The following is a 14,594-nucleotide window of genomic DNA, read 5'->3' as shown; positions in this document are numbered from 1 at the left end:
TCAACAAACCTAAATCAAATAAACATTGCCATATTTTAACAGCATGTTAAAGTTTGATAATCTATGCAGTCTTGTGTTTTTGGCTCTGAATAGAGTCTAATGTGTTTCCTCTTCCTGCCCGTAGCCATCCCAGACTCCCAAGTAAGGCCCAAAATTCTGGGTGGTAAATTTGAAATTGAGGACGTCAAAAATATTATCCCAGAGCCAGTTGAGACCCCATCTCCAAGGATCCACCAGCAGCCTTTTGACTACAACAGAAAGGTCTACATTGGCCAGCCAACTATGGTGACCCCAGTAGACGAGCTTCCAGAGGAGGAAGAAGAGGAAGACAACCAGCTCAATCCAAGAGGAGATGTTTTCAGTAAGTGTTTTATGTTTAGAGCAAATGGGAAATGGACTTTCACTTCTAGTGTGCTATCTTTATGGTACTCCAAGCACTTCAACACTGTCTCTTCATTCAACAAATTTGACACAACATCAGAAGTCATTGGTGGTTCAGAATATTGCTCAAGGAAATTTTGAAATGGTCATACAGCTTCAGGTTTCAACCCCCAACCTTTTAGGTTGAGAAAGGACCACCATACAACCAGAGCCAAGATAACTGAAGTGTTTTAGCCATCTCCACAAGAAAACTGAGTACATTTCCAGATTTTGGTTGTCATATACTGTATGTACATCCATTTTACTGATACCGAGGCCCAAGTCTCCTTGATCTTTGACTAAACGAAACAAACTTGTTCTTTCAGTACCACCTTAATTATTGCCTGTGAATAGTGCCTTTGATCCAGGTCACTTTTTTCTCTGGGCATTGAATCAACGGCAACCAGATTGTTTTTTGTTTTCCTTTAATTCTCGTGTTACGATTACAAGTTGTCAAGAAATTGGGAATGCCACTAAGAAAATGCAGGACAGTGTGGTCCACAAGTGATAAGTATCTTACTTGAGGTCACATTTCACTCCTAATCTTTAGGGAAACACCAACGTCTGTGAAAGACGTTTGCCTTGAGACATCCATCACCTACGAGAGAGGAATTCTAACTTTTGACATGTGTGAGCTAAGGGATACAGCTCATCCTGGATAAGCTTCCCATACCCTGGGAGAAGGTCTTTTATTACGCTTTCCCCAAAACAGATGTTGTGCAAACAGACTGACTCCAAGGAAGGTCTGTCATCAGCCCTGGAGATCTTTCACTGCACTAGACCACTTAAGGTGTTCAGGTTCAATAGGTCCAGCTGTCACTTGTCTAAAAGTCGAAAGCCGTCTTCCTCAGGGGTAGTTTGCTACTACAAGAGCCTTTAAACGCTTGGGGGTAGGATCCTAGAGTCGTAGTTTCTCCCGATCCAAGACATGCGTGACAAAGGGGCAGGTCAAAACCTGCTGGTTGAGAGCCTTTGCATGACTTTACATTACATGTACAATTCAACAATGGGACCAAAATTTAAGTACACTAATATTTCTTGCTTCTCTCTCAATGTAGTATCAGAGGACTTTGAATCTGTTTTTGGTCCGGTAAGAGAAGTCAAACAGTTTGAAACTGCAACACTTCAGGAAGGTATGAAAAGTTTACTTTTCTGCATCACTGTTAGTTTAATATTATTGTGTGGTTTTGATTAGGAATGGCATTTTCCATGAGGAAATATCAAATGTAGGTCCAAATCTGCATTTTTTTGACAAACCAACCTTAGAGATTCTGCTGATTGAAATCACTGCAATGAATTTTTATTCAACAAATCGTATAATGCAACTTTTTTTTCTTTACCGAAGAGTTTATCATGGATTGCAACTTTGATCAGGGTGCATGTGAGTGGGTCCAAGACAAGGCTGATGATATGGACTGGAGTGTATCTTACCATGGCAGAGGTAACAACATGGCGAATACCATATTTTTGTAAATGGGAAATAAAAATCCTTTGGTCTGTATTCAGGTGGTGAATACTATATGTCCATGAGTGGCCTGATTGGGGAGCCAGAAGATGTGGCCAAACTCAAGTTGCTGCTCAGTGACCGAACCCAACAGGGCAGCTTCTGCCTGACATTTAACTACCGTGTGCTTGGCCATAATGTGGGCGCACTGAGGGTGCTGCTGGATAACAACTCTTACCCTGTTTGGGAGCAGAGCCACAGCAGTAATCAGGAATGGCAGACGGAGCTCCTCACTGTGGCCTGGAAAGAGGAAGCACCACAATCAGTGAGTTATTTGGTGATGTTTCAAATGATTTTAAGTACTCAAATCCATACACTAATCATACCAATGATGCATTTGAATGTTTTACAGATCATCTTTGAAGCTCAACGCGGTAGAGGCCTTGGAGGGGAGATCGGGTTGGACAACGTTGTGCTGACCTCAGGACCTTGTCAAGAAGATGACTCACCGATCTTTTAAAAATCAATTGTTTGAAAGAAATATCAAAACCTTTTCAAAGTCAGTGATCACATTTTTATCTAAAATGTTCCTGCCTGATTCATATAAAACTTGAATATTTCTTGAATACTGAAAGGCCAACAGCTCTCTCATTATGTATAAAAGTTTGATTGGAATGAAGACTGTTGTTGTGTAATTTGAAACTCGGTGTGATATCAAATTTGTTTTTAAGACAGGCTAGTTTGAATGAATTTAACACAACTTTCTGTGCATTGTTTCTGCTGTATATTTTTGCTTTACATTGCTCAAAACTAACATTAAATCTCTTATTTTCTATCACGGCCTCCTGTACATTTTATTCGTGTTTCCACAGATGGAGACTGGAGCACCTGAACAAATGTGGTTGTACCAAATAAATATTCCAGTAGGCAAAAGGTACATATAATACGACACTGCTGGCCAAAATTATTGGCACCCCTGCAATTCTGACAGATAATGGTCATTTACTTTGCTTGCAATGAAAAAACACAAAAGAGAATGGGAAAAAAAATAAATCATTATCATTTTACACAAAATGGGCCGGACAAAAGTATTGGCACCCTTTGGAAAATCATGTGATGCTTCTCTAATTTGTGTAATTAACAGCACCTGTTACTTACCTGTGGCACATAACAGGCGGTGGCAATAACTAAATCACACCTACAGCCAGGTGTAATGGATTAATGTTGACTCAACCTCTGTCCTGTGTTCTTGTGTGTACCATATTGAGTATGGAGAAAAGACAGAAGACCAGAAAACTGTCTGAGGACTTGAGAAGCAAAATTGTGAGGAAGCATGGGCAATTTCAAGTCTACAAGTCTATCTCCAAGGACCTGAATGTTCCTGTGTCTACCATGCGCAGTGTCATCAATAAGTGTAAAGCCCATGGCACTATGGCTAACCTCCCTAGATGTGGACGGAAAAGAAAAATCGACACGAGATTTCAGCGAAAGATTATGCGGATGGTGGACAAAAAACCTCGACTAACATCCAAAGAAGTTCAAGCTGTCCTGCAGTCTTAGGGTACAACAGTGTCAACCCGTACTATCCATCCGCGTCTGAATTAAAAGGGACTCTATGGTAGGAAAACCAGGAAGACCCCACTTCTAACCCAGAGTCATAAAAAAGCCAGGCTTGAGTTTGCCAAAACTTACCTGAGAAAGCCAAAAATGTTTTGGAAGAATGTTCTCTGGTCAGATGAGACAAAAGTCGAGCTTTATGGGAAAATGCATCAACATAGAGTTTACGAGGCCTTCAAAGAAAAGAACACGGTCCCCACAGTCAAACATGGCGGAGGTTCCCTGATGTTTTGGGGTTGCTTTGCTACCTCTGGCACTGGACTGCTTGACCGTGTGCATGGCATTATAAAGTCTAAAGACTACCAACAAATTTTGCAGCATAATGTAGGGCCTGGTGTGGGAAAGCTGGGTCTCCCTCAGAGGTCATGGGTCTTCCAGCAGGACAATGACCCAAAACTCACTTCAAAAAGCACAAGAAAATGGTTTGAGAGAAAGCACTGTAGACTTCTAAAGTGGCCAGCAGTGAGTCCAGACCTGAATCCTATAGAACACCTGTGGAGAGATGTGAAAATGGCAGTTTGGAGAAGGCACCCTTCAAATCTCACAGACCTGGAGCAGTTGGCCAAAGAAGAATGGTCTAAAAGTCCAGCAGAGCATTGTATATATATACAGTGCCTTGCAAAAGTATTCGGCCCCCTTGAATCTTGCAACCTTTCGCCACATTTCAGGCTTCAAACATAAAGATATGAAATTGAATTTTTTTGTCAAGAATCAACAACAAGTGGGACACAATCGTGAAGTGGAACAACATTTATTGGATGATTTAAACTTTTTAACAAATAAAAAACTGAAAAGTGGGGCGTGCAATATTATTCGGCCCCTTTACTTTCAGTGCAGCAAACTCACTCCAGAAGTTCAGTGAGGATCTCTGAATGAGCCAGTGTTGTCCTAAATGACTGATGATGATAAATAGAATCCAAATGTGTGTAATCAAGTCTCCGTATAAATGTACCTGCTCTGTGATAGTCTCAGGGTTCTGTTTAAAGTGCAGAGAGCATTATGAAAACCAAGGAACACACCAGGCAGGTCCGAGATACTGTTGTGGAGAAGTTTAAAGCCGGATTTGGATACAAAAACATTTCCCAAGCTTTAAACATCGCAAGGAGCACTGTGCAAGCCATCATATTGAAATGGAAGGAGCATCAGACCACTGCAAATCTACCGAGACCCGGCCGTCCTTCCAAACTTTCTTCTCAAACAAGAAGAAAACTGATCAGAGATGCAGCCAAGAGGCCCATGATCACTCTGGATGAACTGCAGAGATCTACAGCTGAGGTGGGAGAGTCTGTCCATAGGACAACAATCAGTCGTACACTGCACAAATCTGGCCTTTATGGAAGAGTGGCAAGAAGAAAGCCATTTCTCAAAGATATCCATAAAAAGTCTCGTTTAAAGTTTGCTACAAGCCACCTGGGAGACACACCAAACATGTGGAAGATGGTGCTCTGGCCAGATGAAACCGAAATGGAACTTTTTGGCCACAATGCAAAACGATATGTTTGGCGTAAAAGCAACACAGCTCATCACCCTGAACACACCATCCCCACTGTCAAATATGGTGGTGGCAGCATCATGGTTTGGGCCTGCTTTTCTTCAGCAGGGACAGGGAAGATTGTTAAAATTGACGGGAAGATGGATGCAGCCAAATACAGGAACATTCTGGAAGAAAACCTGTTGGTATCTGCACAAGACCTGAGACTGGGACGGAGATTTATCTTCCAACAGGACAATGATCCAAAACATAAAGCCAAATCTACAATGGAATGGTTCAAAAATAAAAGTATCCAGGTGTTAGAATGGCCAAGTCAAAGTCCAGACCTGAATCCAATGGAGAATCTGTGGAAAGAGCTGAAGACTGCTGTTCACAAACACTCTCCATCCAACCTCACTGAGCTCGAGCTGTTTTGCAAGGAAGAATGGGCAAGAATGTCAGTCTCTCGATGTGCAAAACTGATAGAAACATACCCCAAGCGACTTGCAGCTGTAATTGGAGCAAAAGGTGGCGCTACAAAGTATTAACGCAAGGGGGCCGAATAATATTGCACGCCCCACTTTTCAGTTTTTTATTTGTTAAAAAAGTTTAAATTATCCAATAAATTTTCTTCCACTTCACGATTGTGTCCCACTTGTTGTTGATTCTTGACAAAAAAAATTAAATTTTATATCTTTATGTTTGAAGCCTGAAATGTGGCGAAAGGTTGCAAGGTTCAAGGGGGCCGAATACTTTTGCAAGGCACTGTATATATATATATATATATATATACATATATACATATATATACATATATACATATATATATACATATACATATATATATATATATATTACGATTCATATATATATATATATATATATATATATATATATATATATATATATACATATACATATATACATATATATACATATATACATATATATACACATATACATATACATATATATATATATATATTACGATTCATATATATATATATATATATATATATATATATATATATATATACATATATATACACACACATATATATATATATACATATATATACACACACATATACATTTTTTTTTTTTTTTTTAACTCCGGAAGCAGTTGTTCGCAGTTATTTTGGCTAAAAGTTGTAAATGCTAATGTGCTTAATTAATTAAGATTTATTACGAACGCATAGGTAGGATAGTTGTTAGTTTTGACTTACAACTTCTCGCAAAATTCTAATTAGTTTCTTAACTTGTTACCGAACGTACCGTTGAAATGACATTTTTGACAATATCTGACGTTGAAGTTCAAAATTCCGGTAGTGTTACAAGCCTATCAGTCAGTTTAGTTGTAGTTAATGTCGCCATCTGGCGGTCATCCTACTCGCCTCGCTGATTGGACCACTTTTGTCATGTGACCATGGCTATCCGTCGCTTCCAAGCCCACTACCGTTAGCATCCATACAGGTTAGCCACGCTAGCATCGAACCTTCGAAGTCTCCAGGAAACGACTTGGCAGTGGTCATCTCGGGCCACGTAAAAAGGCAAGATGTCCAACACATTCACAACACGTCGGTCATTCTTCTCGCGTTAAAACCGGCGAGCTCGCTTCATAGATCGAAGTGCAATATAACGTTTCTCGTTGTGAAGTCAACTTTGCTAACGTCACACAGCTAATGAAGATGCGCTTTTTACCTCCAGCTGTGCTGTTTATATATTTTTATTTTCATGATTTGCCATATCGAGCCAGCAAGTTTAATATTATCCACTATAGTTGTATGTTATCGCCATCTGGATTACGATTCATGCATTTCACATCAAAGCTATGTTGGGGATTTTTACAAATACACATTGGTAGCATTTTACACGTCCATTGGGAGCTTCCCAGATGAAATAGCTGTCTCTTGCCAAGCATTCACAAGCAAAACGCTGTGTTGCAGGCATTGCAAGTGGAGCTTACATGGCCGTCCATACAAACACTGAACAAACGAGCATGTGACTGAGAGGCAAGGGTCTGCACCACATGATCTGGACCAGTGGAGGAAGCCTAAATCAATCAGTGGTGAGTCTCCAACCAGCCATCACATCCCGTGATTGTGTTTTGGTAGGAATTTCATTTGCTTCTGATATTCTGACAACAAATATTCATGTGTCAATAAATGTCTGTTATAGAGCACTGTAGTTCGTTAAACACCATGTCAGCTCAAGTCCTAAAATAGTATCTGTTTTTATATCATTCTCTGTATTAATTATGTGGATTCATAATGTAAATTAAAATGGATGGACAGCCTTCTATACTAATTTGCATAGAATAGCAAAGACAACTGCTGACAACACATATGAGGATTTGCAAATATTAAACAAGTTTGAAAGGAATTCTTGCCGATAGCTATTAAGCCCTCGAACAAACAAGCTTCTCGAGCAAGTGACACAACGTCTAAATAGCCGTTGGCCACAATCTAACAGCAAACATATAACCTTTCAAAGCCATGTGTATATAATACACGGCTGCCATTGGTGGCGATGGACATCCATTTTGACCGGGTGATTTCATGCCAAAATTGACATTTATTGCCTAAATGTGTGTTTTAATATAAATTTTCTTCCTTTACTAACTACCACAACACATACTAAGGATATTTTACGAGTATACTGCACGCCAAAGGTATTGGCAACACTGCAATTCTGCCAGAAAACGATTGCAATTACAAATGTTGTTGTAGTAATATCTTCATTTATTTTGCTTGCAATGAAAAACCACAAAAGAGAATGGGGGGGGAATCATTATCATTTTACACAAAACTCCAAAAATGGGCCGGAAAAAAGTATTGGCACTCTCAGCCTAATACTTGGTAGCACAACCTTTATAAAAATAATAGTAATAATGCTGTAATACATTTTATTTGAATGCACCTTTCTGGCACTCAAGGTCACCGTACAATCTTTTAAAACATTTAAACATATTAAAAGTAAGAAAATGAAAGCATAGAACGTTTAAGGAAATTTAAAATACTAAGAGATATAAGGGCAGTTAAAAACACCAGAACTTAGTGATTATTCTGGATAGGCTAGTCTAAACAGGTGAGTTTTGATTGAAAAAAGGGGGAGGGAATCTGTGTCCCTGAGGTCGGGTGGAAGTGAATTCCACAGCTTGGTACTGAGGTGAGTTATTTAGACAAAATAACTGCGAACAACCGCTTCTTTCGCTAACTGCTCCAGGTCTCTGAGATTTGAAGGGTGCCTCATCCAAACTGCCAATTTTAGATCTCTCTACAGGTGTTCTATGGGATTCAGGTCTGGACTCATTGGTGACCTCTGAGGGAGACCCAGCTTTCTCACACTGGGCCCTAAATTATGCTACAAAATTTGTTGGTAGTCTTCAGACTTCGTAATGCCATGCACACGGTCAAGCAGTCCAGTGCCAGAGGTAGCAAAGAAACCCCAAAACATCAGGGAACCTCCACTATGTTTGCCTATGCAGACTGTGTTGTTTTCTTTGAATGCCTCGTTTTTTTCCTGTAAACTCTATGGTGATGCCTTTTCCCAAAAAGCTCTACTTTTGTCCCATCTGACCAGAGAACATTCTTCCAAAACGTTTTTGGCTTTCTCAGGCAAGTTTTGGCAAACTCCAGCCTGGCTTTTTTATGTCTCTGGGTCAGAAGTGGGGTCTTCCTGGGTATCCTACCATAGAGTCCCTTTTCATTCAGACACTGACGGATAGTAGGGGTTGACACAGTTGTACCCTCAGACTGCAGGTCAGCTTGAACTTGTTTGGATGTTAGCCGAGTTTCTTTATCCAACATCGACACAATCTTTTGTTGAAATCTCTCGTCATTTTTGTCTTTTTCGTCCACATATAGGGAGGTTAGCCACAGTGCCATGAGCTTTACACTTATTGATGACACTGCACACGGTGGACACAGGAACATTCAGGTCTTTGGAGATAGACTTGTAGCCTTGAGATTTCCCATGCTTCCTCGCAATTTTGCTTCTCAAGTCTTACGGCAGTTCTTCGGTCTTCCTTCTTTTCTCCATGCTCAATGTGGTACACACAAGGACACAGGACAGAGGTTGAGTCAACTTTAATCCATTTTAACTGGCTGCAAGTTTGATTTAGTTATTGTCACCACCTGTTATGTGCCACAGGTAAGTAACAGGTGCTGTTATTTACACAAATTAGAGAAGCATCACATGATTTCTCAACGGATGCCAGTACTTTTGTACGGACCATTTTTGTAGTTTTGTGTAAAATGATAATGATTTAAAAAACAATTTCAATTCTCTTTTGTTTGCAATAAAAAAAAAAAACACAAAATAAATGAAGATATTTCTACCAACGCATTTGTAATTGCAATCATTTTCTGGGAGAAATTGAGCATTATCTGACCGAATTGCAGGAGTGCCAATACTTTTGGAAAGCAGTGTACATGGGCTTGCAGTAAAGGGACAACAGCGGAAAGACTCTTGTTTAGTGAATTCAATAAACAGAATTTAATTTTCTGATTTGCAATACTGGAGAAAAAAAATCGAACTTAGTGCGGGCAGACATTTTATCATTTTAGCCAATCAAAGGTGAGTCTCAGTTTGCTTGCCCTTCCTCAGTAATACCCATCGTCCCTTGACTTGTGTTCAATTCTATCAGTGTGTACTGTATGTGTTTTGGTATAAGTGACATCACAAAATGACTGCACTTGTTGCATAAATACTTGGAAGAACCATATTTCAAATGGTTGTTTGTACAAGGTGTTGTCTGTCCCTTTAAGGTCTATCTATTCTAGAGGTTTGTTTCCAAGGTATTCAAATTGATCAATAATGTGTTGAAACAGCAGACAAAGGGGCCACAGTTCCATCAATTGTGTATGAGGGGAAGTAACCCGTTCCTGTTGCGCCAGCTTCACACTTTCGTCAAATGGCGGCGTTTCTAAAATGTCAATACTGCACCCAAAACTTATCTTAAACTCGATGCTGAGTCTGTTTAGGCGCAGGTGTCAGATCCGGCTTGCCGCATAATTTTGTGTGCCCTACGAAAGTAAATCAAGTGCATGGACTTCGTGTCTTTTTTTGCTTGAAGGAAAATTTAAATAAAATGTTGTCCTCCAAGATTCAGGACTACAGACATCAGACAATATTTACAGTTTTCCCCCTTTTTTTTTTTTTTTTTTTTAAAGAAAATTTTAAACAATTCAATTTTTTTTATTTTAAATTTAAAACTATTATGTCTTTCCCTTGAGTACTGCATTTTTGTATTTAAAATAATAATAATAAATTAAAAATGTACTGTTTTATCCCATTTTGTTTTTGTTCATTAAATACTTAATAAACAAATAAAATTGGAAGAAAAAAAATGTAGTTTTATCCTATTTTATTAATATTAATTACTCATGAATAACAACATAATATTGATATATATATATATATATATATATATATATATATATATATATATATATAATTTAATTTGTTGACATGAGGATTCAAAATATTTTGAGGACGTCTCTAAAAAATTGACTATCGAAATTAGAGATGTCTCTAGCGCATATTTTGCGTCCAAGTCACCTGATTTTGAGAATCTGACGATATCGAATCCCCATCCGATACTATTTTTTTTTTTTTGAACCAAAGTTTCAAACATGTTCCAGTACGTCCTCTTCCCCTTTTTCCGGGAGTCTTGCGGAGTATAAGACGTATATCTTTTTGTTTCTTTTGGCAATGTCATTGTATTTCTGGAGCATTTTGTTACTTTTTAGCCCTGAAAATAAAAAAGCCGAGCCTTGTCACCTGATTCCAATCCTCTGAAAGATGGCCCGAACAGCCCAATTTCCAATCACATGATCGGATCGGGGACATCCCTAATCGAAAGAGTTGTACTTTCGTTTAATCATTAATCAATTGTCGATTAGTTGTGGCTGGCCTAGTTGGCAGACATAATAAACCAATTCTATGAAGTGGCCCGTCGCAGTTATTTGACGCTCCTGGTTTAGTGCATAGCATAAACCATTTTCAATGTTGTTTGCTAAAGAAAGCAGTCATATGTTGCATCCTTTCCAACAGGTCATCCCTTCATCACATTGAGAAGCTCAAGCAGCCATGTCGACCAAAACGTCCCTGCTGAAAGTGATCCTCCTGGGTGACGGCGGCGTGGGAAAGAGCTCCATCATGAATCGCTACGTCACCAACAAATTCGATGCGCACCTCTTCCACACTATCGGCGTGGAGTTTCTCAACAAGGACCTAGAAGTGGATGGCCACCAAGTCACCTTACAAATTTGGGACACCGCCGGCCAGGAGCGCTTTCGCAGCCTAAGGACTCCTTTCTACCGAGGCTCCGACTGCTGTTTGCTCACATTCAGCGTCGACGACAACCAGAGCTTCCTCAATCTGGGCAACTGGAAGAAGGAGTTCATATACTACGCAGACGTCAAGGAGCCGGAGAAGTTCCCTTTTGTGGTGCTGGGCAACAAACTGGATGTGAGCGAGAGACAGGTGACCACAGAGGAGGCCCGGCTGTGGTGCCAGGAGAACGGCGACCATCCATATTATGAGACCAGCGCCAAGGATGCCACCAACGTGGCGGTGGCCTTCGAGGAGGCGGTTCGCCGGGTTTTGGCAATGGACGAGCGGGCAGAGCACCTCATCCCTACGGACACGGTCAAGCTTCACAGAAAGCCTCGCTCTGCTGCCACCTGCTGCTCTTAATATAATAAATATTGCTGTTCAAGTGATGAGGCTGTATTAACAATGTGTTCAAACTTCTAACATATTTGATTTGTTCTGTATGGGTTTGCTTACAGATGGGGTCAGTTAATTAGGGGAAGCACTAAGTGTGTCTTACTGCAAATAAACACGAAAAGCACTGAATCCTTCACTCAGTTCGCATTTTAAGAATGGATGCCATTTCATTGTAGCTTTGTCTGGGTACCCAAAATATACCAATCTGTAGATGAGTGCAATTATGTGATGATATTGTTAATATTTAAATTTGCATTCATTCCTATCGTTTAGCCAGATGTTACTAACAACATTGATTTTTGACAGTTTGCAAATGTTTTTGCCTTGTAGATTAATTATTGCTATGCTAACGGCACAGATGCACCGGAATTGAGATAAACATTAAAACTGGAAACTTGTATTTTATTTAAGCCCTAATACCAGAAATTCAGAGAATTTTGGGTAGATTGTTTAAGATGTTTAGCGTGATTTTTTTTTTTTTTTTTTTTTTTGATACACTTTACAGTTGAAGGTATTTTTCAAGGTGAAATCAAATGCTCATTTGCGTTTGTTATACATGTGCCAAACAAAAAAATAAAGCATCTGGGAATCTGTCATGGCTTTATTTGCCGTGAAACAGCGAAGCATTGTTATAGAATCCACAGACAAAAAAATAATAATCAGAACAACAAAATTGCCTTCATAAATATGTTGCAAGGAATGCAAGGAAATCACTGCTGATGATCTTATTAATTCAGGAGATGTTTTTTCCCAAGAAACTGGACTTTCCTCTCAAAAGCTGTGGAGCGGATTGGCGCGTTGGTCTCATAGAATGGATTCATTGCGAACTGAAATACAAGGGGAAATGAAATACAAGCAGTTGCAGTTATGGAAGATAGGGTTGCCACGATTAATCAACTATGAAATTAACTATTTTGATAGTTAGCATTTAGCAACATTGTTGACCTTAAAATCGTCCACATCTACTTTTTTAGCTTAATTTTAGTATTTCATTTTTTAAATATTTAAATATTCTCTTTCTGTGGCCCTCGATGAAAGCAGATGATTATCCGTCATAAATTAAAACTAGATCCAGTATTTGTAAACATCTATATTTGCTTTACAAAGTATTATATTGGTTGTCTAACTTTTATCAGCACATATTTTTTGGCTCCACAGCACATTTGCAGCTCAAATATAAAGCCCAGAGCATCTAAATCGTTTAAGTCATGACAAAAATGGTCATTAATCAACCATCATATAATCAACCATCAAAATAGTCATTTGTGTCAAACTTACAGTCCTAATGGCAGGTAACTGACCTTAATGTATAAATCATACACATCATTAAAAAAGTTCTTGATTCCATCTTCTTGCCGTATGTCATGTAGCATGATGAATCTTATATGTATAGAAAGACATTAAAGAAAATAAGAACATCATGGATGAACAATCAGCGTACAGTAGTAGTTTGAAACCCATTAACATTGAAAAGGATATGTCCTGCAGTGACAAAAGCAGAAACAAACCACTCGTTGAACTTGTCCACAGTCTTTAGGTACATGTTGTTAGACAGCCACATGTTTTCATCCACCAAATCTAAGGCTGCGTGAGCAATAAACTGATTTAAGTGACGATGGTCATCCTGTGGTCAAAACGACAAGAACACAAACCTGTGAAATTACAAATATGTACCTTGACTTAAAGTTAAACAATTTATTAGGTACTCCTTACTTTGCATTCAGGCTTCCCCGATGGTAAAAACTCCATCTCAAATACCGGATTGTCATGATGACCAACCATGACAAAGTAAAAACTGCCAGACATGATTTACTGTACTATGTTTGTCCCTGTAGTGGCATAACAAAGTAAAAAATCCAATTAAATGACAGTTAGTCTAAAGTATTAGCGTAATTTCTAGCGCATAAACGATAGACACAACTTCCTGAACACGCTTCACGTTTCAGGTTAAAACAGATACGTATGTCAAATTCGCCGGTAAATGAATGTATAGATATTGTCACAAATTTTTTTAAAATTATTTTATTTTTTTTTAACTAGCCTATTATTAAATGTACGAGAAGTTTGTTTACCTGCTGTTGCTACTTCCGGTAGGCGGCAACGGCTGTCGCAAAGATGTGACGACAAAAATATTGGAATTTATTTTCATGTTTTTTGTTTTTGTTTTTTTTTTTTACCTATTTTTTGCGGTGTTATATAATTATACGTATGCCGATTAATACATTAGTACATGAATGCATTATTACGTGTATTTTACTTACAACAGCACTTTTTATTCTTCGTCCAACGCAGGCGCGTTGAGATGACGCCACAGAAAATAAACGCATGATTTAGAGAGCACATTAAAACCATATTTGTGTTTGTATTCTTTTGTTTTTTGCTTTCCATTATTATTTTCTGTCTATTTTGTGTTTGTATTGTTGTTTATTCTGTCGTGTTGTTGTTGTTGTTAATAAAAAAAATGTTTAATTAAATTTAAAAAAAAAAAAAAAAAAAAGAGCGCATTAAAAACAAGTGTTGTACGCAAGTAGAACTCGATATAAAACAAACGTACTGTATAATCAAGTATGCTATAATCATGTATGTAATGAGCAGATAATTACCTGCCTTTTTCTCGTTAAAATGACAAAAGATTTTATTGACACATTTTAAATAATACAGTAGCGACACTTCAATGCGGATTTCATGTAGTTGGTGTATTATAATTTATCAATCTATTATTATTTTTGCACGCCCAAATAATAACACACTTTGCACTAATTGTACCCACATGCAGCAAGCTAATCTGTTTTCTTAGTATTTTAAATACCGCCTCAGGGCTATTTTTGTTGTTTTTACGTTGTTAAACGCCAACACGTGCATTTTTGGCTCAGAGAAGATAAACGAACCTGGAATTAATTTCAATAA

At 38.5% G+C, this 14,594-nt stretch overlaps 3 protein-coding genes across 5 annotated transcripts in view; 2 read left to right on the top strand and 1 right to left on the bottom strand.

Annotated features, from left to right (window-relative positions):
* The window catches only part of LOC130926705 (epidermal growth factor-like protein 6), a 56,377-nt gene extending 53,783 nt beyond the window's left edge, over positions 1-2,594 (top strand). For all 3 annotated transcript variants that reach the window (XM_057851800.1, XM_057851799.1, XM_057851798.1), the window contains 5 exons: positions 125-361; positions 1,479-1,553; positions 1,766-1,861; positions 1,927-2,189; positions 2,277-2,594. In XM_057851800.1, the coding sequence (XP_057707783.1) occupies positions 125-361; positions 1,479-1,553; positions 1,766-1,861; positions 1,927-2,189; positions 2,277-2,384 (779 nt within the window). In that variant the 3' untranslated portion in view covers positions 2,385-2,594. The remainder of the gene's footprint in view (positions 1-124; positions 362-1,478; positions 1,554-1,765; positions 1,862-1,926; positions 2,190-2,276) is intronic.
* A 4,302-nt stretch (positions 2,595-6,896) lies between these two features.
* rab9a (RAB9A, member RAS oncogene family) lies at positions 6,897-12,281 on the top strand. Its single transcript, XM_057852932.1, has 2 exons — positions 6,897-7,020; positions 11,010-12,281. Exon 2 carries the CDS (start codon positions 11,046-11,048, stop codon positions 11,652-11,654), a length of 609 nt encoding a protein of 202 aa, XP_057708915.1. The 5' UTR covers positions 6,897-7,020; positions 11,010-11,045; the 3' UTR covers positions 11,655-12,281.
* trappc2 (trafficking protein particle complex subunit 2) lies at positions 12,271-13,802 on the bottom strand. The gene is made up of 5 exons (XM_057852933.1): positions 13,760-13,802; positions 13,401-13,516; positions 13,169-13,311; positions 12,989-13,076; positions 12,271-12,514 (listed from the first exon to the last, which is right to left on the bottom strand). Exons 2-5 carry the CDS (start codon positions 13,491-13,493, stop codon positions 12,416-12,418), a joined length of 423 nt encoding a protein of 140 aa, XP_057708916.1. The 5' UTR covers positions 13,494-13,516; positions 13,760-13,802; the 3' UTR covers positions 12,271-12,415.
* Between the last annotated feature and the right edge of the window lie 792 nt (positions 13,803-14,594).

This window comes from Corythoichthys intestinalis, chromosome 12 (assembly GCF_030265065.1).
Source record: "Corythoichthys intestinalis isolate RoL2023-P3 chromosome 12, ASM3026506v1, whole genome shotgun sequence".
NCBI lineage: Eukaryota > Metazoa > Chordata > Actinopteri > Syngnathiformes > Syngnathidae > Corythoichthys > Corythoichthys intestinalis.
The sequence above is the reverse complement of the archived record's forward strand: the minus strand, read 5'-3'. Positions and strand labels throughout refer to the sequence as shown.